The 27,500-nt window shown below is 40.4% G+C and overlaps 2 protein-coding genes and 1 pseudogene across 3 annotated transcripts in view; 2 read left to right on the plus strand and 1 right to left on the minus strand.

Moving 5' to 3' along the window:
* LOC138052024 (large ribosomal subunit protein bL20-like) overlaps positions 1 to 27,500 on the minus strand; it is a 596,113-nt gene that overhangs the window by 253,173 nt on the left and 315,440 nt on the right. The window lies entirely within an intron of this gene.
* The window catches only part of LOC138052012 (endothelin-converting enzyme homolog), a 97,354-nt gene continuing 70,660 nt past the window's right edge, over positions 807 to 27,500 (plus strand). The window contains exons 1-12 of one of the 2 annotated variants that reach the window (XM_068898357.1): positions 807 to 1,312; positions 1,783 to 1,979; positions 4,621 to 4,878; positions 6,264 to 6,335; positions 13,383 to 13,496; positions 13,961 to 14,050; positions 14,136 to 14,269; positions 22,337 to 22,559; positions 23,293 to 23,391; positions 23,986 to 24,063; positions 24,405 to 24,508; positions 25,384 to 25,442. In XM_068898357.1, coding sequence (XP_068754458.1) covers positions 1,015 to 1,312; positions 1,783 to 1,979; positions 4,621 to 4,878; positions 6,264 to 6,335; positions 13,383 to 13,496; positions 13,961 to 14,050; positions 14,136 to 14,269; positions 22,337 to 22,559; positions 23,293 to 23,391; positions 23,986 to 24,063; positions 24,405 to 24,508; positions 25,384 to 25,442 — 1,726 coding nt within the window. In that variant the 5' untranslated portion in view covers positions 807 to 1,014. The remainder of the gene's footprint in view (positions 1,313 to 1,782; positions 1,980 to 4,620; positions 4,879 to 6,263; positions 6,336 to 13,382; positions 13,497 to 13,960; positions 14,051 to 14,135; positions 14,270 to 22,336; positions 22,560 to 23,292; positions 23,392 to 23,985; positions 24,064 to 24,404; positions 24,509 to 25,383; positions 25,443 to 27,500) is intronic. The other variant, XM_068898358.1, reaches the window with a different exon arrangement.
* LOC138051023 (uncharacterized) lies at positions 8,734 to 10,028 on the plus strand (annotated as a pseudogene).

Genomic DNA, 27,500 nt, shown 5'->3' on the forward strand with positions numbered 1-27,500 from the left:
TAACTTAAATTACCTTTTAACAAAAGAAGTAGTATCACTGACTATAATCTAAGAGACAACGAGGTCAAACCCCACATGAGTTATCTTAAGAACAGTTGTTGTTACAGTGGTGCTGTTTTGTGGAATGGCTTAACCCGGCCAAGCTTCGGCAAGCACAAACTCTCAAGTGTTTTCGCACCGGTTGTCAAGATTTCTTTCAGTGACGGTTTAACTTTATTTGTGTCTTTATACACGCGTATACGTGCAGGTGGAAAGCAGAGTATTTGGTGTATTTTTACAGTTTTTAGCTTTTAATATATTATTTTTTCTGTAGTTATTGAAAATTTACTGTAACAGGCCATCTGATGTATCTACCTTGTATAAATACAGTTATCACATATTTACTTACTTACTGAAACTGACTCATTTTCCGTGGAAATGATTCTTGCCTTCACTTCTCGAATGGGCGGTGGTGTCATGCAAAGCGACAAAGGAAAAAGATTGTAATTCTTTTTAATCCACCGCTTCTTTTAAACGACGCCAATTTGTCTTATTAATAAACCCACTGTAAAAGGAAGTACCCCCCTTCCCCCCGGGGCGTTTGTCACTTTCCGCCATTGTTTTCTTTTCGCAATTGAAAGCAAGTAATGCATTCTTTCGTTGCTAAAGTTAAATCGGTTTATTACATTTTAGTGGCTTTTGTCTTGATAAACCCACTTGTCTGTAAGAAGTTCGCGCTGCAATCAACACTAATAGAAATAGTCTTGCTGTGACGTCACGAAGGACCGTGTCATCATCATCTGACAGTGTCTGAAATAAAGAAATATGAAATAATTGTTTTCTATCATCGAACCATCATAGTGGGCCTATCTATCATCGAACTATCATATTGGAAGTGCAATCCATCTTTGACCACAGTTTCCCTTGTGTCACTTTATCCTCTAGTTCATTTAATGAACAGCATGAATTGAGTGTCGTAAGACAAAGACAAATGAGAAATGACCTCTTAAAATTGATTCACCGCTACACGTAACGATGATTGGTGATGTTCACAAATGCGAAAGCCGGAGACCGAGGGTCACGCTTGTCGAAATGAAAGAAACAAATAATGGAAAGGCTTATGCTATGCTTGTTAGAAGTTTGATCGTTTTTGTTGCTACCGTATTGGTGATTTGCTGTGTTCTTTTATTGTATCTGTACCTGATCGTACGCTCGGAGGAACCCAATACAGTAACTGAAAAGCAATTGGGGAATTCATCATCGTGGATCTCAAAACGACATAGCTACTATGGCGGTTCATGCTGGTCAACAGACTGTTTACATGCTGCGTCAGGTAAGCTGAGGGCCTTAAGTCCATTGTCTGGGCCATGTCATTTCGAGAGGAATGCAGCATTATGTTTCTGCCAAATACAACACTGGTCTGAATGTTTTCCTTTTTTTTTGTATTAAACATAATTTTTTGACCAAATGAGCAAACCTGAAATTTGACGCAGGCCAGGTAAGGTCTTTGCTTCGACAGGCATTTTATGAAAGAAAGGGAGAAGTATGTATCCTTGCATATCTTTCTCTCAATTCCTCGTGATTTTTTTAGTTTGCCCCATATAGGTCGTTTCTCTTGCTGTTATATGTATTTTAAGAATAGAAATTTATTACAGGCTCACAATCAAGAGACTTTTTTTCTTGCTGTAGTAAGTTCTAATTTGAGGAAAACTGGTCTTTTATTTTCTTTACAACTTTGTTGTTACTTTGTCTCACGTTACAATTTGTTGTTATCGGAAGCATTTGCTGCTTTTCTGACTTCAGATCTGCTGAATTCCATCGACCCATCAATTGACCCATGTAAAGATTTCTATCAGTATGCATGCGGTGGATGGATGAAAAAGAATCCACGGCCACCCACAGCACCCAGATGGGACCCATTTGAGAAACTCACTGCGGAAAACAACGAATGGATTGAAATGCTTCTTAAAAATAGGGAACTGAAAGCTCTTTATTACAAGGTAAAAAAGCAGTAGGAAATCGAGGGCGATGTCGATAATAAAGAAAGACAAAGAGGCCACACATATTAGTATGCAAACAGCCAAGGTCAAAGTCTGTAATAGATAAATTACGCACTAGTGATTAGTGAATTCGTTGTGTTTTGGCCGCAAGTGGCGTGGTGACGAAAATGCTACAGTAGCGTGTATCCTGTCAAATTCAACTTTCGCATTTTATGATCCAGCACATTTCATCGTTGCTCTTAGCAATTCAACATTTGAGGTTCACATTTTAACATTCGAGTCCTTTCTGAGTTCAATAGACCTCTTTCATAATGGCGGCCAAATAAATGAGCCTTTCTGGCCTCGCTACGACGAGGAAATTTCACAGGAATATTTGTTTCAAAATAAGGGCAGTAGGTCTAATGAACATAAATACAAAAGAATGTAAACGTGCATGATAGCGATTTATGAAAGTGTTTTATTAGAAACTACAAACATAGTATCAAAAATTGGTCAAAACACAATGAACCGAAAAATGTATATATATACTTGTTGACTTTTGCCACATTTGTTTACCTGTAAGTTTGTTATTTTCGCTGACCATTAAATGGCATTAATGATCTAGACTTGGTTCCTAGTTCAGCAGCTAGTACGTGCATCGATAAAACACACCATCATTAAAAAATAATATGTAGATTTAGCCAAGCCTAAAAGCGGAGCTCCCGTTTCTAGCCCCAGAAAGCCACTCTCTATATTGAATATAGTGTACAGGGAAATAATTATGCTTCTGCATAAAGTACAAAATAATCGTCACTAGTGTATACAGTTTACAGCAATCAAACATCTCTGAGCTGACAGCAGTAGACAAACAAGCCTTGCAAACAAAAGCCAACAATTTTAATCAACAACTAAAACTGAAATTCCATGCACAGTGATCTCTTGTACAACATCTTCCGTTTGACCGATAATCTTTACACCCTCGCTCTTCAGTTTAGAACAACAGCAAAAATTACTAATTAAAAAGTCAAGCTAAAGCATAGTAATTCGCTTACTCGACTGCAATTTCACAGTCAAACAGAGAAGCTCACGACTGGACATCCATTTCAAGTAAAAATCGAAACGTATTAATTAAGTGTGGACAGTCGCCACAGCAATGATGAATTCACTTCCAAAATAAACAACCGCGGTAGCCGGCCACAAAACAGCGAGACAAATTGTTATAACTCAATTGCTGTTACACCATGCTAGCAGAGCCTTTCTTTTGCTGGCTTGCTTGCTTGCTTTTGGCGTTCTCGGGGACACTCCATGAATCGAGTAAGATCTTTATTGAGCATGTGCTACATGTTGCCAGGATACAATTTTGAACCCAGGACTATGTGCTTGGCTTCACGCAGATCTCGCCGCCATCTTGATTTTTCAAGGTACTGTGGACTCAATTATAACTATCGGTCTCATCACTAAATGGATGCTCACGCTGGAAAAACCAGTTTGCCGAGAGAAAACAAGATTGAGTAGTCCAGAAGTTCGGGCTGCAGCGTCTTCAAAGAGTTGACGCGATTCAGGTAGAGCCTGAGACAAAAGGGGGCTCTGCGACGTGGTGTGTGATTGTTGAAATGTGCGAGAATCTCTGTCAACACGGAATTGCAAACGTTTTCAGGGCTTCTTCGTTTTTGAGCGAGTTTTACAAAATATTTGAGGTGAAGGAAAACGTTACCTGAAAGCTACCCGTTGTAAATGAGTGTTTTGTCACTCGCTGTATTTCTTTCAGTTTTACGATTTTCATCATTGAATTTTTCTCTTCTTCTCCTTCCTCAATTTCTTCCGAGGCTTTCTTCGCTTAAATTCCTCGAATATCGTCGTCTCTTCTCTCGTGCTCTTTCCTGCTCTTTATCTAACGTTGCTCGTCACTAGTAATAAAAACTTTTTTTCAAAAGTGACGAAGGTCAGTGGATTAAACGCGCCAAGAAAATTCGCCCATCCTCTGCCTACCTTTTACGTAAGATGGCTCAAACCAGTTTCAACAGTTTCAAGAGACCTTGTCATTAGATGGACTGACACTACAACACTTTATCACGTAACAGCAATGTTCTGATATCATGTGAAACCCCAATTATTGCTGAACAAGATGCAGACATTTTTGTGACGTAACAAGTTACCATCGCAACAGGAAAGCCTTGGAAAAACACCTTATATTTTGGCTTTAGTTCCTCATATCTGAAAAACGAACAAGGGGGACCCCAATTTTCAAGGTAACCAGGGGTTTTTCTCTTCTTTGGCGCTTGGCGACACGTCTTTGCCACTTCGCGGCTCTCCCGCGACTCAAGAAAAACCTCTGGGACCAGTGTAGTAAAAAAATGCAGGTAAACAAATGTGACAAAAAGTCAACAAGTATACTGAGATGAGAATCCCTGATGCATGTTAAGGTTTTAGCCAAAAACTTATTCTGTGTTATGGAGAACAAACTTAGCCGTTAATTTTCAGCTTCGAGGAGATATTTTGCTGTTAATTTAAGGCTAAAATTGTCTTTGTATAATACACAGAACAATCTTTTGGCTAATATTTTGATGTCTTTGTAGAAATGTTTTCATTTTGCAAAATTCGCCATTGTCCGAACTTTGTTCTGATCTAAACTATGAACCAAAATTACATTCCCTTGATGTAGGAAGAAGCAGTGTGGAAGGCATCGGCTTATTATGATTCATGCATGGACGTCGAGGAAATTGAACGACTGAAGGGAAAACCTCTTCAAGATTTAATCAGAAATTATGGATCATGGAGCATAACAGACAAGGGCTGGGTGGAGCATGATTGGCACTTGATAAACAACCTCGCGAGGATTCATAGAGACCTGGCTTTCCAGCTTTTTTTTGAAACGAAAGTGGACATTGACAACGAAAACAGCTCTCAATATGCCATAATGGTAATACTACTTTTTCATTTGTTCAGTTATTATTCAAAATGAAAGGCCTCCAGAGCACTGACGAAGACAAAAAGGTCAAGAAAGGACCAGAAAAATTGCCGCTGTTATGTGTAGCCAGACGCGGCATCGTGATAACCTTTTTCGCAAAGCGGAAACATTACTTGATACGCTTTGAAATGACGAGAAAAGCCGCGGAAATCTAAAAACATTCTTTTTATGTAAAAAGGTTGAGATAGCCCAACTTTTTGGAAAACGCTGAAAACATACTTAGGTCGACCGTCAACGAAAAGCGACTTTAATTTCTTCCTGGTAGTGGTAGTCAGAAGGAGGAGAAGAAGGAAGAGGAGAAGGAGACGGAGGAGGAGGAGCACAAGTAGTGGAAGTAGTAGTCCCTCCAGTCGCAGAGGCAGAAATAGTGGTTATGCTACATGATGATAATCATTAACTTCGGTTGAGGTCTTAGTCGTGACAGTATTAATTTAAACTAATATGTATTGGAACAATTAACATCTTAAAATTGATTCAGGTTCAAATTCCCTCAACCTCAGAGAAAAAGGTGACTTTCGTTTAAAACAGAGAGTAAAAGAGACATCCTGTCTGGATAAATAAACAAGAATTGTCATTACATCAGGACTTAGAAAGGGAAGCGCGTTTTGCAAACAGTGGGAATGGTTCATCAGTGCTATGACACTCGGAAGTTTCTCTTGCGACCTGAATCGAAATTTCTTGCGACAAAAATGACCCCCCATTGCGAGTTTTAGCCTTGTGTCGTTTTTGGTGATCACATGAGGTCAAAGGAACATTTTTTTAGGCTAATGCCTTAAAGCGTCGTGACAACTGCTACAGGTCAAATTTTACGCGACGGACATATGCGAGAAGCGGAAAGTGGAAAACGATTTCTCTTTCTGCAATGGTTTCTACAAGTTGTAACGCCATCTCCGAGGTCGCTACAAGGTGTCTTACGTTTGGAAATAATTCGCATAACTTGTCTTCTTAAGGTGTTGTGAGATTAGTTGCAACTTAACATTTCTGTGAAATGCCAATATCATGTCTGGCAATGCATTTCACGCATGCCAAATTCCTTTGATTCGTTAGCCTAGATAAAGGGTACATAATTAGAAGAATCCACCATTTAAGCGTAAAAAAAAAAAGCCTTTGGCATCACAGACACTGTGACGCCTCTCAACGAACGCAGTATCGAAGCCAGTAACGATCCTTGCAGCTATTTTTTAAGAGATTGCCTTTCTCTGGAAATCAGTTTACGTCTTCAGTCCATGATTAGGTTTTTCATATACTTTCCTCAATCTTCGCGGTCATTCTTGCTATGTATTGGTCTGATCTTGCGAATGGTTCTTAATTTTTAACTTTGTTTCTGTGTTTTTTAGCTTAAGGAAGCTATTCCACTGACCTCATTGTCACGAAGGAGACACCTAACAAACGACGTGAAAAGCACACTGGTAAGATTAATTAACTGGACTGGAGTACAGTGTAACCCGAACAAATGCGTTTAACATTTGTTTCAACGTGCGTTCGATTTTGTTTAAACGATGTGGGGTGGGCAAACGGTTTCAACACGTCATCAACGTTTTATTCAACGACAATTCACAAGAGGCCTGACATTCAGTCCCAGGCTGCTACTGCGGTTGTTATTGTAGATACGGACATGGATACGTCATTGAGAGACCGATTAGTGCGCACGCGTATACCAAACAATTTTGAACGAATGGGGCAAAGGGCTTCAACTTCATTCAACATTCGCGATAACAGAAGAAGTGTTGAATGGTTGTTGAAGCATTCAACATCGATTCAACTTCGATTCAACATGTTTAAGCACAGTTGTGTTCAACAAAATCGAACGGATGTTATGATTCATTTGCCTTATTAAATACATAATACAATGAGAACGGATCAAGAAATATCGTGATCGATTAAAGCCGAAAACGTCTCAAGAAGCCATGGAGGCTTAAAGGGAGGACTCCCTCTTATTAATTACAGCAAAGTTAACTAAAACGGGAAAAAGAGAAGCAAAGAAAATACAGAATGGATTTAAAAAGAAATAAAAAACTTAGGGAGCAATATTAAGAAACTAACATGATGTACCCGTGGATAGTGTTGATCATATTGTACATATTCATTACCACGAGGGCTTGACCCAGCCCAGGAATGGTTGCATTATATACTGGGTCAGACCTCTCATCTATATTTATTAGTTAATTTGTGAACGATTACTTACTAGGTACGTATAATCTTGCTTTGTATAACATTCCTATTGTTTTAGAGATTTTTGTACTAATGTAGTTAATATTAAACACTTAATGACTGGTCCCGAGGGAAACAGTTCATTTTGTTTCCCGAGAATCTCAATGTTTCCCCGAGGCGCAGCCGAGGGAAACATTGAGATTCGAGGGAAACAAAATGAACTGTTTCCCGAGGGACCAGTCATTAAGTGATTTGTTATATAGCAAAACAAATGGGTCAAACATTTTGAAAGAAGCGCCCAGATTCCAGCGACAACATCAGGCCACCTTCAACTGCACGCTCTGATCACGTGCAACAGCGGTCAACATTTGGCGGGTAACAGTGAACTGTTCCCCGTTTGACGTAATAGTTTTCGCAATGTTGCCCGCTCATGGCATTTGGCGGTAAACAGTTTCATTGTTAAATGCCATGTGACCATGAACTAGCCCATGAATGGGCGCGCTGTAGCGGGAAAAACTCCAGCTATATAACAAAATGTCTTGTTTTCCAAGCAAAATGCTTGTCAATGTGATCACCTAGAAATTTGATACCTTCCACTTCCTCAATTAGTCTCGTCAATTTTAAGAAGTCTTGCCATAAGCAACTTTTTTTGTTTAAGCCTAAAAATCATAAACTTGCTCTTTAGACAGTTTGTTGGCGTTTTCCCAAGTGGCTCCACGACGAATTTCATCATTTAGATAATCCATTACGATTTCTGGATCTCTGTTTTGGTAAAAGATGCTAATGTCATCAACAAAAAGAATACAACCGGCGTCTCATGGCGCAATTTGGGAGGTCATAGATATGTAATATGAAGAATTAAGGGCCTAAATGGATCCCCGAGGGACCCCACAAACAAGTCCATTTTTGCAGGAGGTTTTTCTATTAACCTGGACTTCTAGCTTTCTAATGGATAGGTAGGATTTTACCCAATCACGTACTGTGCCTGTTAGGCCATAATGCTGTAATTTTTTTCAGTAAGATAGTGTGATCAATTGTATCGAACACTTTAGATAAGTCGAGGAAAATACCTGCAAATAAATTTCTGTTATCAATCGTATCGTGGACAAGATCTTATTTTCAGATAGGTAACCTTTGAGATGCGATTATATACAACGATAAGCGATAACAACCCTTCAATGTTAATAATCCTGTGGGACGTAAAAGAACCCACACACTTGTCGCTAAGAGTAGGGTACGTAGTTCCCGGTGTTGTGGTCTGTCTTCTGTTGTGTATCATGGTTGGGAGGGTAAAAAAGGGGCCACAGTAATTGGCGCAAGCTGTTGTGGCGCTCTGCCAGCTTGACTGGCAAAGTTAATAATTTAAAATAAAAATAACTCTATCAAAGATCTTTTTTGTCTTCAAGTCGCCTGTCGCAGTCATCAGAAACAATTATCAATAAAAAATATCGGAAAAATGGTCCGTGTTATATCCGGTATCGCTGTGTATCGCAGGCCTGGCTGCGAAGCTGAGGAACGTTTCAGGAACGTTTTGATAACGTGTTCTGGACGAACTGTGTGTATCTCTTAGTCTGTTTAGTCACGATTAAAGTTACTTGCGATACTACAAATTGGCGACGACTCTGAGGATAAACAACAATCGGATAACATATCAAGATGAGTTTTGAAAGGTTTTCGTTGTCTGCAGTGAATTTAGAGGCGACAAACTTGGCAGATGAGTGGAAGTTTTGGCTCGATGCCTTTCACAACTACCGAATTGCTACGTAATTAGATAAAGAAAGCGACGAGGTTCAAACAGCTACTCTTCTACATTTTGCTGGGACGGGAGTCCGAAGTTTGCTCTCAGGTTTGCCTGGAGAGAAAAAGAAATTTGAGAAAGTTAAACAAGCGTTGAGTGCACACTTTCAGCCTAAAAGAAACAAGTGGGCAGAAAGGTATAAGTTTCGAAAACGTGCTCAACTTCAACATGAATCATTGGATACCTTCATTGCAGAATTACGTATGCTGAGTTTAACATGCGACTTCGGGGAAGCCGCTGATGATAATATCCTTGGTCAAGTTATAGACAAATGTTCTGACGGATATCTACGAGAAAAGCTACTACAACAAGGAGAGACTCTTACTATGGAAAAAGCCCAGAAGCTCGGGAGAGCAATTGAATCTGCAAAGAAGAATGCGCAGCTACTTGGGGGACAGGAGGCCTGAAATTTGCCAGAAAAATCTGATGTTAATGCAGTAAAATCTTCAGTAAATAAAGCAAAAGAAAAAGCCTGCTTTCGATGTGGAAGAGCGGATCATCTTGCTAATGACGGAAGATGCGCAGCTAGGAACGCACAGTGCAGAAAATGTAAGAAGACTGGTCACTTCTGGAAGTATTGCAGATCAACAGAATCAGAGAACAAAGAAGATGTGAAGTTTGTCCAGCCAGTCCAGCAACAGTCAGATAGTCTAACTACGAATATGCTTATTATACTACCAACAATGAGGGGATGGGTTTTGAAACTGATGTTGAAATAAATGGTAAACTTGTTCAAATGATGATCGACACTGGTTGTGCTAAGACCTTGATAGAGACAACCTGAACACTCCACTTAACCCAACCAATGTCAAGTTTTCAGCTTTTGGTGGAGGGGATCTCAAGTGTTTAAGAGTATTTGATGCTAAACTGAGATGCAATGATGTGGAAGTAATGGAGCCAGTGTATGTGATCGATGTGGAAGGCCCCCTCCCCGTTGGGAAGAAGCGTCCTGTCCACCCTCAACCTTGTGGAAGTCCATGCAGTAGGAGAAAGCCTAACCCAGGAGACGGAGAGGATTTATCAGGAATATAAGAATCTCTTTAAGGAGGAGCTCGGGGACTTTAAGAATTATGAGTACAAAATTAAAATCAATTCAGATGTCCCTCCCAAGGTACAAAAGCAAAGGCCAGTCCCAGCACCCGTAGAGGAGTGACTGAAACAAGAAATAGAACGAATGATTCAAGACAATGTGATTGAGGAAGCAACAGGAGCATCGTGGATATCATCTGTGCAGATTGTTTACGAGGGGAATGGGGAATTGAGAGTGTGTGTTGATCTCAGGGAAGCCAACAAAGCAGTGATAAGAGAGCGGTTCCCAATTCCTAGAATCCAATACCTGTTACGGCAACTGAGTGGGGCTCGGGTGTTCTCGACTCTGGATCTAAGGAAAGCATATTGGCAAGTCCGCCTAGCGGAAGAATCTAGAGACATTACATCGTTCATGGCCGCAGGTAAAGTGGATCAGTTCAAAAGGCTGCCCTTTGGGCTTGCATCAGCACCAGAGGTGTACCAAAGGGTCATGAGCATAGTATGTGAAGGGTTATCATGTGTACTTAGCTATTTTGATGATGTTGTGGTGTATGGGTCAACACCAGAAGAACACTCGAAGAATCTTCGCGTAGTTATGGATAAACTTCAAGTGTCTGGCCTTCGTCTCAATGCAGACAAGTGTGCCTTGGGCATGTCTGAACTGAAATTTCTAGGACACATCATCTCCGCTGAGGGAATTAAGCGTGACCCAGACAAGATAAAAGCAATTGCAGATGCACCAGTACCTCGAGATCAAGAAGAGCTGAGATCATTTCTAGGAAGTATTACATACCTTACACAGTTTGTTCCCAACCTTGCAACAGTTATCACTCCTTTGCGACTGCTTAGGCAGAAGGGTGTGATGTGGAAATGGAGTAAACCAGCATCCAAAGCATTTGAGGAAGTTAAAGAGCTTCTGATTAAAGCACCATGCCTCGCACACTACTCCTTGAAAGCAGAGACCAAACTTGTAGTAGATGCCAGCCCAGTCGGTCTTGGGTGTGTCTTGCTGCAAAATGTTGACTGCCGTTGGCAGCCCGTATCTTATGGTTCCAGAAGTTTAACTGCTACAGAAAAGAGGTATTCGCAGATCGAACGAGAGGCAGTGGCTGTGCTGGTCGGATTGCAGAAGATGCATACCTACATTTATGGTCACCACGTTGTCGTCTCGACTGATCATAAACCACTGCTTGGCGTATTCAATAAAAACACTCAATCAATCCGCCTTGAATGAATTGCTCTCAGATGTCAGGACTATGACTTTTACACTCACTTATGAACCGGGATCGGAGAACATTGCAGATGGACTATCAAGGTTACCTTTGAACACTACTGGTACGGGAACAAGTTTTGTCGAGGAGCATGTACGCTTTGTCAAAAGTGCTGATGCTTTGCTCTCAATTGATGAAATAAAAGAGGCTGGAGAGTCTGACCCAGAATTACTAGAGGTGCTGAAGGTACTTGGTGGAACTCAGAGCCTTGTAGATAATACATGAAAACATTTTAAAGATGAACTGAGCTTTGCACAGGGCCTACTGTGGCGAGGTCGGCGGATTTATGTTCCAGAGAAGTTAAGGTTAAAGGCATTGGCCTTGGCATATGAGGCTCACCAAGGTATTGTGCGCTGCAAGCAACGCCTTTGTAGAATACTGTTCTGGCCGGGGATGGACTCTGACGTGGAAGACTTCTGCCGAAATTGCGAGACATGTGTGCGGCTTCAGCCACTACGACGAGACACACCTAATACAGCAACTATACTTCCCGATCACTGCTGGGAGAAGTGTGCCCTCGACCTGGTTGGTCCATTTCCTGGAGAGATCTACATCATGACTGTTGTTGATTACAGAAGCAAATGGCCCGAGGCTATTGTCCTCAAGCGTATTACAAGTAAGAGTATAATTACTGTACTTACAGATATATTTGCACGATTTGGAAATCCAAAAGTTCTCATCGCGGACAATGGACGTCAGTTCATAGCAGAGGAATTCCAAGACTTCATGAAGGCAAATGGAATACAGCACAGAAGAGTATCACCCTATTTTCCACAAGCAAATGGGCAGGTTGACAGATTTCATTGGTACCTAAAGCACAGTGTCAGAACAGCAGAGTTAGATGGTTTATCCTGGACAGAGTTTCTGCCTACAATTCTGCAAGTTTACAGGTCCACTCCACATGCTGGGACCTCCATGACCCCTGCTAAGCTGTTTCTCAACAGAGAGATAACAACAAAGTTGCCGACAGTACCAGAAATTGATCAGAACAACCCTGAAGAGAGGTACAAGGAATATCAGAGAAGGTTATGTGAGTATACTGATGCCAAGCGACATGCATAACAACATGACCTAGGACCTGGGGATATTGTATTTGTGGCAAATACAAAATCTGGAAAATTGATTCCCACGTTTGGTCATCAGAGGTATGTAATTGTTCGTAGCAAAGGACCGAATACCTTTGAATTTGTCCATGCTGAGACTGGACAACGTCTCATTCGTAATGTGAAGTTTCGTAGTAGAGTTCCAAGCATGGAGCTATCACTTAATGATGACAATGACACCAGCTGCTTGGAGTCGGAAGAGTTCACGGGGGCAGCAATGCCTCCTTTAGATCAACTCGAAACTACAGTTTCAGATGATAGGAATCCCGCAGATAGTGGTCCTGCCGATTCAGCAAAGGAACTGAGACGTTCAACTCGAACAGCAAAGCCAAAGAGAGATGCTGACTTTGTTTATTACTAGAACGTCAAAACTCTATTGTATGAAGCATCGTTATATTTTATGATGAGTTGTATTCTTATTTTTGAACTTTGAACTTTGATTAGGACTTCCGTTGAACTATTGAACTATGGGTTAGGAAGGGATGTTATATCCTGGGATCCCTGTGTATCGCAGGCCTTGCTGCGAAGCTGAGGAACGTTTCAGGAACGTTTTGATAACATGAGTTCTGGACGAACTGTGTGTATCTCTTAGTCTGTTTAGTCACGATTAAAGTTACTTGCGATACTACAGTCCGAAATATCAGTTACAGAACACTTGAACCGTTTTAGAAGATGTCTTGTTTGTAAATCAAATTGTCGATTACGGTTGCAACTGTACAGTAATGGAGTCAATTTGAAAACGTAATAGGGCCAGATTAAAATCGGCTAATGTTAGATGAAATAAATTAAGCGAATTCTTTTAAACATAGTAGTCAGAACTGTAGTTGACGATTTCGACTCCTGACAACTATCTTTTTAAAACCTAAGCTTCGCCAAAGGTGTCAGGAGCCTTAAAAAGGTTCCCGTGAAGATGTTAATTATGCAAATCATGCAAAGTCACTCTGTCGATTTCCCCTTACCCTCGGCTTAGGATGGAGATCAATTTGTTCCACATTAGGGAGAGATGGTATGCTCCCTCATCCCTGTTCATGGTAGGAGAGTTCGTTCTGATGTGAAAGCTTTCCTTGATCCATCTTTTTAACAATTATGTTAATTGTTTTGTAGGTGCGGGAAGCATTCAAGGATCTTATGAGAAACCTGACAAGAAAGCTTGGAGCAGAGCAAAGTTCCGAGTCCGACTTGATGAAAGTGTTTGAATTTGAAAGGGAATTGGTAGAGGTCCGTCTGTGATCGTGTTCTAACTATTATTTCTATTTTGCAGCATGATGAAGGGAACAACCATAAAGAGTTTAATAGGGATTTACCTTGACGTTAAGTTTAATGCACCTGGGAAGTCTAGAATGCTGCTAAAATACGCCATGTTCTTCAAACTCTGAACAGACGTATCGTCCAGAGAACCATAAATAAAGGAATAATCGTAAATGGTTGACCATGCTTCATTTATAAGTATTCTTTCACCCGAGTAGCTATTTCTTTTTAAAAAACCAAAGATTGTTTTCAGTTCTTGACATCTTATTGGATTGTGTGAAATGTGAATAACAATTTTTTGTTTTAATGGAATACAACTTTAACTGTACTGAGGAAAATTCGAAGGAAGAAGGAAAAGGGAAGGCAATACTATCCAAGAGTGTCATTCATTACGCTTTACTTAAACCTTGCTTTGTTATGTTCACTGTCTCTAGATAGGGTCCCCACAACACAAACTGTTTGACTCTGAAGAAGCCTATGACAAGCTCACGTTAACGGAACTACAGAATCACACCGGGGTATTTGTGAGTAATAAGTGTGCATCATTATTGAAGCAAAAAGAAAAAAACATTGACATGGTCGTTCTTACAATCCTTATTAAATCGGCAGTTCAACTGGACCGAATACTTGGAGATTATGATGGAAGAGAACTCCTTCAAAGTTGAAGATCAAACGAGTGTTGTTGTACACTCTTTAGAGTTTTTCAAAAAGTTGGTTCGACTATTGAAGTCAACTCCTAAAAGGTAAATGAGGAATAACTTCCAATCTATTTTGATCTCTTGATCATGTAGTTGGTAGACTCACCTTGACATCTCCCCAAACGTGTTTGAGTAAAAGAATGGAAATTTGTTCGAAGAAAAACAATTCGACCAGCTATTTCCCGTTAAGGGAATTTTCTGAAACTTCATTGCTGGTTTTGTTTTTTCTGAGTGCAAATATTACAAAAGCTATTTTCCAATATTTTCTCGATCTCATTCCTGCGCTGGGCATGACTCCAAAATTCATCATTTGTTTACATGTTACTTGCAAAGGCCTTGATTGACACGCTATTTACATGATTCGCCACAGCAATTTACATGAAATTTACACGCAGAAACACTGTAAATTCCCTTAAAATATTTTCATGTCATTTACATGTTTTGTTCCAAATGCAACTTGACCAAAGGATCTTGTAAATTCCAATTTTCAGTAAATTTAAAGAATCAACATTATATGTAAATATCATGTAAATTTTATTTACGAACCAACAACATGTAAAGTATATGTTACAAAACATATCAATTATAATTTACAAGTTGTAAATTAAGATTTACATATGCCTGTAATGCATCAGGCAATTGAAACCCCGACCCCCGGGACATAGCGGGGATTTTAACATTTACGCAGTGTTATAAGATGGCTTATTTCCCCGCCCCGGGGCCAGGAACTTTGTTAAAAGACCTGCATAGCATGAGCACCAAACACCGGAGCCAAGTGAAGAAACAACTCAAATCGGCATCGTTCGTCTCGAACACGCTGCAAAGGTTAAAACTTTACCTGTTTTCACTTCTATAGCTAAAATCTCCAGGTTCGACTATATTGTCTTTTTCTGCGAAAATTGCTCTTTTAATATGCACAATTTAATGTACAAGTCGACATTGTGTTGGGCGTTAACGAAAAGTACCCGGAAAGAATAATATGGACTTTGGTATTACACAAATGCATAGGTGTATTTTTAAAAAAAAAGACACCATTGGTTCAGTCAGTACATAACATATTAACTGTCATAGCTCAGTGACCCTGGTACAAGTCTCGCCTTGTACTTGTTCTGTGTATCCATTCGTCTCGACACCAGAACGTTGCTAACGACCCACCTTATATTTGATAGGACGCTGGATTGTCGCTATTTCAAACGGCTCGTAATTATTAAAGGTCGATTTAATATAATGCATTAATTTGAAACAAATCTCAAATTATAGGACGAAAATGCTTGCAACTGTTCTTATTCAAAGTACTCTCTATCAACTATGATTCAATCCGTATCAGCTCAAACATATTAGTTACCTATAGCAATTGGGAAAGCAAAAGATGGCTAAAAAATAAACCGATATCAGAGAACTAACAATAGGTACGCATTGCGCAAGTGTGGTGGTGCAGTAACTTGTCACAGTGCTTTAATGCATAACTGTCAACTGAGCTGCGTTTTGTTTTCCTGGACGTAATATGTAAAATACTAAACCTAGAAAGATTGAACAAAATAAGGGGGAATTGAGAAACATTAGCTTCGAGGCTGACATGAAGTTAACTTTTTTTTCACAGCAAGTTAAAGCGTGCACTCTGAGCGTCTTACATCTTTCGGTTAAGGATAGTGATGTTTACATCCTTGGCTATGAAATTATTCGCCGTGACAGGAAAACAAATGGCCGCTTTGGCGGTGGTGTTTGTTTCTTTATCCGCTCGAACATTAGTTATTCTTTGCAACCTGATTTGAGTATTCACCAACTTGAAAATCTTTGTATAGAAATCCGAAAACCGAGATCAAAGCCTTTTCTCGTAGTAACCTGGTATAGGCCGCCTGACTCCTCAGTTGAGATCTTTACTTATTTCGAATCGCTTATGGGTAAAATTGACGCGAAGAATGTTGAGTTCTATGTTTTAGGCGATCTGAACTGCAACTTAGCTGCTCCTCAATTGGACCATAACGCAAATCTACTCTCTAGCATCGCTGATGTTTACAGCCTGCAGCAGCTCATTACTGATCCTACTCGTTGCACTGAATCATCTTCAACTTTAATTGATCTCGTTTTCACTAACCGTCCTGATAGGATTATATGTTCTGGAGTGTCTCATATAGGCATAAGCGATCACAGCCTTATTTATGCTTATCGTAAGCTTTCTATTTCTGTTTCTTTTTCTGTCAAGTGTTATAAAGTTTGACAATGAAATGAGCGAAGTCAAAACAAAGATCACAATCGCCCAACTCTTGTTTATGCAAAGGAAGTTCCATTGTAAACTTCAGGCTCGGATGTAGACTATTCAATGTAGTCAGAAAGCCAGCAGCAGCATCGGTGTTAGCCATTGTAGCAAGAGTATCGTCGACATACCTCTTGTATAGAGAGGGCACCATACCGTCGCATGCGAGTTATACAGTCCGCTACCTTCATCAACGCATTGTTGAACACACCTTTTGGAAGCGCATGGTGACAAAAATCTTCTTAATGAGGACCAATTTCGTGAAGTGCCACGGGAAATTTGACTGCCTCGTTTACGAAATGCTATTGATTGAAGAACTGATGCCTAGCCTTTACACTCAGAGTGACTCCATCAGTGCTAAACTCTTTGTTAGCTTGTAGCATATTTTTTATGTTACCATTTTTCTGAATGAATTTATAGAATATTCACACTGTCTCTGTTTCACTTGATAATGACGTCCGAGAACGTCGAAACGTCGTGTATTTCTTAGCCGTGTATTTTTAATTGTAACGAAATTTCGCAACTTTTTATAGCTAAATGTTTCAAAAAGTCGCTTCTTTTTAATGCACTGAAACGCGATAATCATCTTCACTTATTTAGACGTCTTGAAAGTGTAGTAAACGGCTTATCAAATGCAAAGGTGCTGTTGAGTTTCTTCGTTTATGTTTGAACTTTGGTGTTACACCAACATTTGCTCGTTAAACAAAGAAAAGCACGTAAATGGAAGAAGGCAATTAACAAAGGGAGGTTGTGAACGAGGAACTAACATCCAAGTTACCTTACCTCAGTCATCTCAAGGAAGAAGTTCGAAAAGCCCACAAGGACATCAGGGATGAATGCTCGTTCATTCACTATATTGCCATCATACGGACACTGAATACACAGCGTCAGAATCAATACGATGAAATGATGAAAATGAAATGATGACAAGAAGAAGTCTGATGTGAACGAACATATCAATAACATATCTTCGTATCGTCGTTCTTTCTTTGAAAAGCTCGTTATCTGCAGAGGACTGAAATTTTCTCTGCCTCAAGAAGTCGCTCCAGTTGAAATCAAAGCTAACTTTGAGAAAGCCTATTGGAAAGTCGAGCCACTTTAAGAAGATCCTGTTGACAAGGAGCTGGCAAGTTCAACATTACGTTCAATCGCTTTGAATTACATTCAGCGCACAAGCCCTTCCCCACCTAAAGCTCTCGTAAAAGCGCTAAATCGTTTAAAGAAACGTGATGACATTGTTATAACCAAACCGGAAAAGGGTTCTGGAATTGTAGTCATGGACAAATCTGAGTTCATCCGCCTTCTTAGCGCAGCCTCAATAGATGATACTACTAAATTTGCGCGTGTTGATGACAAACGCCCAAAACTTCGTGGACGCCCACCGAAACACAATCATCCACTTCTTCAGAAAGAGAAAGATGTACACGCAATCTTACATCGAATATTGCCTGAAGACATTGCCAGTTCGCTTTCTCCGAAGAGTTCAAGACTTGCTCATCTTTATGGGCTTCTAAGGCACACAAAGCCAAATGGAGTATGAGACCGATTTTGTCAGCCACTGGAGCCTACTACTTTAAACTGGCTAAATGGCTTGAGGAAAAATTAAAACCACTATCTGTGAATGAGTATACTATCACCGAGGCGTTTGAATTTGCTGACGAGATTCGTCAGTTCCATTCCTTTGAATGAAAAAGACATACTGGTCCCCTACGACGTGACGGCCTTTTTTAAGAATTTACCTTTAAGTAAGACTATTAACATCCTGGTTGACAAGGCCTTTACCAACGGTTGGTTTAATCAAACCTATGATCTTAATATTGAGAAAGAGGAACTTGCACAGCTCCTTGAACTTGCCACCACCAATCAGCTTTTCCAGTTCGATGATCATTTGTATGAACAGACTGACGGCGTAGCGATGGGTTCCCCTCTTGGCCCGCTAATGGCTAATGTGTTTATGTGCCACGTCGAAGAAAAACTCGCATGCAACGGTATGGTGCCCTCTCTATACAACAGGTATGTCGACGATACTCTTGCTACAATGCCTAACACCGATGCTGCTGCTGACTTTCTGACTACATTGAATGGTCTACATCCGAGCCTGAAGTTTACAATGGAACTTCCTATTGATCATATGATCCCTTTCATTGGAATTGAGATAATTAAGAATAGAATAGAACTTGAAACCCGTGTTTACAGAAAGCCAACCAACACTGGTCTACTAAGTAAGATTGCCGTCACTTTACAGCCAGTTTTTGTGAGCAAAAAACTGCAGCAAGATCTCAAGCCGAAAGAAATTAAGCCGAGTATTGTAAGTCAGCATTGCGTTGGTTATAAATTTGCATGTGATCTGTGTGATGCAGATTACGTCAGTTATACAGCCCGACACCGTCATCAACGCATTGTTGAACACAAGTATTCGGCTATCGGTAAACACCTTTTGGAAGCACACGGTGACAAAAATCGTCTTAATGAGGACCAATTTCGTGAAGTGCCACGGGAAATTTGACTGCCTCGTTTACGATATGCTATTGATTAAAGACCTGAGGCCTAGCCTTAACACTCAGAGTGACTCCATCAGTGCTAAACTCTTTGTTTAGCTTGTAGCATATTTTTTATGTTACCATTTTTCTTAATGAACTATTGTTTTTTTCTTGTATTTATAGAATATTCACACTGTCTCTTTTTCACTTGATAATGACGTCCGAGAACGTCGAGACGTCGTGTATTTCTTAGCCGTGTATATTTAACCGTTTTTACGAAATTTCTTCAATGTTTTTCGCACCTTTTTATAGCTAAACCGTACATTAGTTTCGTAATACATGCACGCGCTGCAGGCCTACAAATCTTACACTCACTCACTCACGCACTCACGCACTCACTCACTCACTCACTCACTCACTCACTCCGACAGCCCCGATGACAAAATGGTAGTGCACTGCACTACCACTAAAACGTGCCATCCTCTCTCTCCACCAACGTCATCTTGGAAGACGTTTAATCCGTCGAGTTAAATCCCGGCTGTTGTCCCCGCTTCCGGTGATCGCACGTGCTATTAAATCGCCGCTCCATGGTCCCGGTTTACAGACATTTTGTTAAATCCACCGCCCCCCGGGGCCAACGCACTGTTAAAAGTGCGTTAAATCCCCGTTAAGTCCCGGGGGTCGAGGGACTGGGGTTTCAATCAACTGATGCATAAATTGCAACACTTCCAGTGGTTAAACCCGTTTGTTTTTGTTTTTCATCTGAACGCAGTGGTATTGCGAAGGAAGAGCTGCTCACGCGATTAAATCTCTGAAGAGTTACAGAATAACAGTTCGTAATAGTTAGTTTGTTTAGTTTAGTATTTTTTTGTGTGTTTTCTTTTCATCTGAGCAGTGGTATTGCGGAGTAATTAATAAGAGCTGCTCACACGATTCAATCTCGGAATAGCCAGTTACACTTTTTGGTGTATTCGGATAAGACTGATTAACCGTAGGTCCCTTTCAGAACATTCAGTGTTCACAAATCCGTGGGAAGTGAAACGAGTTCAGCTCAACAGGAAAGCTATTTCCTGGAGAGGTTTGGTATATCGATGATTTTAAAGTCCTGTCAAGGGACTTTGCTCGCCGTTCTCAACCATTGAGATTGATAAAAATATTGAAGATCCGTTACCAGGATTCATGCTAAGAAAGAAGTAAAATCGTTATCTGGTAAAAAGTTTTGAAAAAACTATGAGCTTTCGACAGACTGAACTGCTGCCTTCAACGGATAAAAATGTGTGAAGCCTAAAAGCGAAAGAAATTTAAATATAACGAAAAATTCGCATAAATTAAAGGATAGAAGCATGTAGTAGAAAGAATGTTAAAAATGCTAAGAAAATTAGTGTTTCTTTAAGAGAATGTGATATTGTCTTGGGAGCGGGCACGAATTATTGTCTGCCCCAACAGTTTTTGCCGTGTGCCATGACTCCAATGTCTTTCTACTCCGGTTGTTCGCTTTGTCAATGATTTTAGAATTGTTAAAGTCAATATCATCATTAAAAGTCCACGCGTGTTTTGCGACATTTGAGCCTTTAGCACAATGCTTTAAGTTCCTCATATGTTCCTTTCTCCTAGTAGTAAAGGATCTTTTAGTTTCGCCAATGTAGCTCCACGGGCAAGATGTGCATGGAATTTTATAGATGACATTGCACTGGTCGTCTTCGGCAGGTCGAAACTTAGGGATAGGGAAATGCTGCTGTAAAGTTTTAACTGGTCTGCTAGTGACTTGGATGTCTTGTTCCTTGAGGATTCTTGTGAGAGATTCCGTGATGCCTTTGATGTAGGGAAGGACTGCAAAGTTGCGTCGGTTTGTTGGCTCAGCCCAATTAAAGGACATATTAACGAACTCTTCTGGAGTAGGTGTAGGTGGTGGAGGCCTCGCTTTCTTTCTTATAACATCAGCAGCGATTTTTTTGGGATAGCCGTTGGAGTGTAAAGCGGCGCAAACACGAGCAGTTTCACGGGTCTTTCCAACTTGTGTGTTGGGGAGATTCAAAGCTCGATGCAGGAGTGTCTCAGCGGTGCTGATTTTATGTTTCCTGTCATGGTGTGAATGGAAGTCAAGATATCTATCCGTATGCGTGGGTTTGCGGTAGATGTCGACCAAAGGTTTTCCGTTATCGCGCGAAATGAGGGTGTCAAGAAAGGGTAGTTGGCCGTTGGACTCGTGTTCGATGATGAAAGACACTCCTGCATCGAGCTTTGAATCTCCCCAACACACAAGTTGGAAAGACCAGTGAAACTGCTCGTGTTTGCGCCGCTTTACACTCCAACGGCTATCCCCAAAAAATCGCTGCTGATGTTATAAGAAAGAAAGCGAGGCCTCTACCACCTACACCTACTCCAGAAGAGTTGGTTGGTATGTTCTTTAAATGGGCTGAGCCAACAAACCGACGCAACTTTGCAGTCCTTCCCTACATCAAAGGCATCACCGAACCTCTCACAAGAATCCTGAAGGAACAAGACATCCAAGTCACTAGCAGACCAGTTAAAACTTTACAGCAGCATTTCCCTATCCCTAAGTTTCGACCTGCCGAAGACGACCAGTGCAATGTCATCTATAAAATTCCGTGCGCATCTTGCCCGTGGAGCTACATTGGCGAAACTAAAAGATCCTTTACTACTAGGAGAAAGGAACATATGAGGAACTTAAAGCATTGTACTAAAGGCTCAAATGTCGCAAAACACGCGTGGACTTTTAATCATGATATTGACTTTTACAATTCTAAAATCATTGACAAAGCGAACAACCGGAGTAGAAAGACATTGGAGTCATGGCACACGGCAAAAACTGTTGGGGCAGACAATAATTCGTGCCCGCTCCCAAGACAATATCACATTCTCTTAAAGAAACACTAATTTTCTTAGCATTTTTAACATTCTTTCTACTACATGCTTCTATCCTTTAATTTATGCGAATTTTTCGTTATATTTAAATTTCTTTCGCTTTTAGGCTTCACACATTTTTATCCGTTGAAGGCAGCAGTTCAGTCTGTCGAAAGCTCATAGTTTTTTCAAAACTTTTTACCAGAGAACGATTTTACTTCTTTCTTAGCATTGCATGAGATTGAATTATACAAGACGCATTTTGATATGAAAATAAAAAAAAAAACGTGCTATTACGTATACAGAGTTGCTTTTGCCAAATGGTACATTTTGTGCTGTTTAATCCAAACTACCACCTCACTCTGGTATGGCCAATTCGTCGACTAGTTAAGTTCTTGGTTTTTATCTACGTGATCAGCGGCTATGCTTGTAAATAAAAAAAAAACAAAGGAAAAAGGTTTGCTCAAGGATAGGGTATAACTGACTGTCAAACACTTTTTAAATTTTGTCTAGGACTGTAGCAAATTATCTCATGTGGAGAGTTGTGGATTTGAAGTACACGCTTTTGAGCAGCGACTTCACTGAACTGTACAAATTTTATTACCTACAAGCATATAATTATTGGAGAGATTCCGATCAACACCAGTTATGCCTCCTTGCAACTTCCTCTAAATTTGGTTTGCCTCTGTCAAAGGTATTCCTTGATCAAAAGTTTGACGGTGACAGCAAAAAATTGGTAAGAGCAAGTCGTACATGTCTTATTGTTTATATCATGTCCTAGCTTGTTCTTCTCCTTTCTCTTCTTTTTCGCTTTGTTGTTGTTGATGTCGTTGTTGTTGTTGTTCTTCTTCTTCTTGTTGTTATTATTATTATTATTATTATTATTATTATTATTATTATTATTATTAGTAGTAGTAGTAGTAGTAGTAGTAGTAGTAGTTGCAGTTCTGTCGTTATTGTTATTTTTTCATTCTTCTTTTTATCCTTATGGTTTTTTTCTTGTTATTTTTAGAACTCTTGCTCACTTCAACATTTTGCATTCCCATGTTTTCTCGTGCCTATTTCAGTAGTGTGAACGAACTAGATAAATACACCCAAGGATTTGCACACAAAAAGAAAATCAGTTCTGGACTTTGCGTTCCTTAATTGACTCTTTTAGCTTTTGCGTTTTGTTTTCCCATTGCAGACCACGTGATGTTACTCTGGGAAACAGCTTCTTTCAAATGTCGTCTTAAGCACCTTTATATGTACGCATAACTTATGGAAAAAAAAAACAAAAGGAAAGTTCCCTTGAGGACATCTCGTGGTCTGAAATAGAAAAAAAAAACGTACAAGCTAAAAAGGTCTATTAGCAATAAGATCATGATATCCGTAAAATGTTGCTGAATATGCTATAATATAAGCCTGATTTTCCAACAAAAACGTTGCTGCTAACAATAGGAATAACTTCCTATTTTTTTACGGTGCAGGCAATGGGAATTCTCAATGAAATAAAGGCCGCATTTAAAGCGACCCTGGACCAACAAAAATGGATGGACCATGCGACTCGTACGGCAGCGAAACAAAAGGTAGCAAACTCATGGTGATTTTGTCTTACATGGTTTTTCATCACCATCGTCGCAGCAACGACGACAACAATCATTATCATATTATGTTACTTTCATTTTCATTATCACACTATCACACCGATGATGATGTCGATATCATCTCATTTGGATCCTCTTCGCTTGCTCTGTTCAAGACATTTCCCCTGACCCTCACAATCAATGCTGATCAATCGCACTGGCGAACCAACTTGGCTGCAGCCGCCCAAAGACGGTGGCGTATATGTCCAATAGTTGTTTGAAAAAAACTCTCGTTGCTAATCGGCAGGTTCTCTACACTGCATCACATTTCGCGTTCAAGTTTTGTCCGTTTGTCCTGAAAACCCACTTTCATCCTTTCCATTTCTCGCCGAAGATCGTAAAAAGATTTAGCTGTAGGAAACAAAGAATGTTGGCACGTTTCACACATTTTCCTGCTAATGTTTAGAGCATCCGACCTGTGCCCAGGACGCTGAGTTTTTCGCCCGTCGCCAAGCAACAAGTAACTCAAGGAGTTTACTTCGGGCTCTAGTGGTCCAGCGGCGGGCTAAATATATCATGTCTGCCCTTGTTTTGCAGGCAGAGAGTCTTATTGAAAATGTGGGATATCCTGATTATCTTATGGACGTCGATTATATGACACAAAAGTACAAAAAGGTACGATCCATTTCACACTCGAGTTGCAGTGAAGTGAAAGAAAACAATAACTGATCATTAATTTCTTCGACGAAGGTCTGCTCAGACACGCATAAAGAAAATTAAGAGGCTTTGTAAAAATTAGCTTTTTCCTTAATTTATTATAAAAAGTTTCCTTCCAGCGCACGGTTGTGGCGCAGCTCGTGAAAATCAGTGAATATTACAACTTTTTTGGGTGGTCATTAACAGTTAGAAAAGCATCAACGCCTTCCAGTCCATTACCACTTCATGCGCCAGCCTCCAGTTCTCTTTACATCATTTTGTTGTTATTTTTCAGTTTATTTCTTTTTTTACCATTTCAGGTCAAGATTGATCCAAAAAGTTACTTTGAAAATGAAATCTCAATAACAAAGAACTTAAATCTAAAAAAGCTTGCTAAGGCTGGAACCGTGGTGGACAAGTCAGAGTAAGGGTTTTTCACTTTCTGCAAAAACACTTTGTAATACATATCAGTTAGACGGATTCTAAGATATAGAGAGTCTAGAAAAGTAAAAGTTAACCTTCTACACGGTGATATTTGTAACTTAATGCTTGTGGTGTTGTGCATAGACAATTGCTCAATTCCTTCCAGTTTAAATAAAATAAATGTATATATTTGAAGTGCGGGTTCGAAAGGGATAAGTGATCCTTGCACTTATCTGGACAAGTTTTAGCAATTGTCTGTTATAGACACCTGATAAACTCAGCTGGCGTCAACGGGAATCGAACTCATGATAAGTGTCCACATTAGTTCGAGTCAGTTCGTCTTCATGTCAAATATCTACTAAATAAGTACATTTATTTCATTCATCAAGTCCTTTCATGGGAACCACACGAGCCCAACAAACTGACCCGCTCCCAGCTGAGTGACTTCACAGCTCGGTTGGTATCGAATTGCACCAGCATCGCAGAGGTCATGCATGGGTTCGAATCCTGTTGAAGCCACTTGGATTTTTTAGCTACCTTAAACAGACAATTGTTGAAATTGCCCAGTTAGGTGCGAGGATCACTTGTATCTTTCGTCTGTAACCCTCACTTCAAATATATACTTTTATTTGATTCAAACTAGCAATGCAATGCAAGGTGGAGTTGATTTGGACCTCAGAGAACGTTGCTCGGGATGGGATTTGAACACATCCATACGCAAATCCAGCACCGCTAGAGAAAGCAGAATTCTCACATTTTCTTAAGGGGAAGATGGAGGGGTGGATGAGAAAGAAAGTTGTTTTTTTTTTGTTTGCAAATGAATGTGAAAACGTAGATGAAAGAAAAATGGCAGGTGTTTGTTTTTATTTGTTTCAGGTGGCCTTTTCCTCCCACTGTGCTCAACGCAGCATATTCTGACAATGAAAACAAAATGGGTGAGTTTCGTACCGCCAAAATTTGGACAACAGTTTCTTTTAATTTCGAAAAGTTCAATTATCCTGTTTAATCAAAACATGCGATAAACGTAACACAGCATGGAAAGAAGACAAGACGTCAGTGATTGAAGGAAATGACGAGAGGTTATTTTTGTTCAAAGTTAATGACCAGGGGCCCGTTTCTCGAAAGTCCCGAAAACGTTTCGGGCCCGAAAAATCATTTGCGAACCTGCCAACCGCTTGTTTTGGAAAGCCGATCTTTTAACATATTTTCAAGGTAGCAAAACGCAAACTGACTGTGCAATTTCACCTCTTAAATCCTCTCCATTCTTGAGATACAGAGGGAACTGTGACACCCGAAAATGGTCCGTAAAGTTTCGGGACTTTCGAGAAACGGGTCCCAGAGGAGACAACTCGGGAAGGCATAAAAAAGCTAATTTAGACTGCAAATCCGTAGGAACAATATTCTGAGGAATCTGAAATCTGAAATTCTGAGGAATCTGAAAAGTAAAAGTAAAGCTAAAGTGGAACTGGAATCTAAACTCAATCTCCCTTTCGAAGTGCAAATTGAGCGTGCACATCGTACGGGGAGTAGTGTTTCTGTCTCTAAATTGAACACAAGACTTTGTGAAATGTTACAAAACTGTTCTCACTGTGGCTAAAACTGTCCTACCGGACCGTGTGGTAGTAGCCATAGACATTTTGACTGGTGTTGTCCCAGGATTCTGCATGGCTCCTGCACCAGACATCTCAACTTCAGTGTCTGTTAGGTCTTCATCAGATGGGGCTGTGCATGCAAACTCTGATGCCTTGGGCTCTTCAGTTCTTAGCAAATGGAGACGATTTCGTCGGTACTCTGCCCGCTAAGTTTCAACCTTGTAGGATCCAGGTGACGGAAGAATCTCTGTAGATTTAGCAGGCTTCCACTTGTTGCCTTCTCGAACTCTTACAAACTCGCCATTCATCAGTGATGGCAGTTCCTTCGCTGTTTTGTCATCCTGCAGCTTCTGCTTTTTCTGCTTTTCTTTGTCTGTGTTTTAGTTTAGGCAAGACTTCTTCAGGATCACAAAGTTGGGGCTTTAATATTTCTCTGGTCATTGGAATTTCGGTTCTCAAACACCTTCCCATTAACATTTGCGAAGGTGACAAGTGGGCTTTGTATGGGTCGTCAGCTTTCTCAAGCATTGACTTAACTGTTTGGACTGTTCTCTCCGACTGACTATTTGACTGGGGGTACCCTGGAATCGACGTGACATGATGAAAACCCCAGTCCTCCGAAAACGTTTTAAACTCTGCAGAACTGTAACATGGACCATTGTCCGAAACTACCAGTGCTGGTCATGGAAGGAAGTGAAGTTAGTTCTGGCCACTTGGAGTAATAATCAATAGTAACGAGGTAGTTTCTACTATTCTTGTGGAGGATGTCTGTGCCAACCTTAGCCTAGGGAAATGGTGGGATCTCGTGGGACCTCAGTGGTTCAGGCTGCTGACTTGGTCTATTTTCTAAACATATTGGACAGTTCTTAATCGTCTCTGTCAGATCCACTGTCATCCCAGTCCAGAATAATACTTCACGTGCTCTAGCTATTGCCTTGTGGATTCCAAGGTGTCCCTCATGAAGTTTCTCAACCATCTCCCCTCTCAAACTGCTAGGGACAATGATTTTTTGCCCCATTACGATAAGCCCATGTGCTACCGATAATTCATCCATGTAATTCCAGAATTCCTGTGCGTTGAGGGGGACTTGATCTCTGGAATCTGGTCAAGCAGACAATATTAATTGTTGAAGTTTCGACAGGATCTCATCTTCCTTGGTTGCTTCAACGAACTTGGCCAACTGTTGGTCTGAGATAACATGCTCTACTAAGTTGCTCTGCATCTGTGAGGCACTCTTTTAAATGGACTCGTGATAGAGCATCCGCTAAGTGTAGGCCTTCCCCACGCTTGTACACTAGAGTGATTCCTGGGTAGCATTGGAGCTGGACCAGCATCCGTTGCAGGCGCAAGGGTGCTACGTCTAGAGGCTTCTTGATAATGGCCTCCGAAGGCTTATGATCC

Source organism: Montipora capricornis, chromosome 6 (genome assembly GCF_036669925.1).
Source record: "Montipora capricornis isolate CH-2021 chromosome 6, ASM3666992v2, whole genome shotgun sequence".
Lineage (NCBI taxonomy): Eukaryota > Metazoa > Cnidaria > Anthozoa > Scleractinia > Acroporidae > Montipora > Montipora capricornis.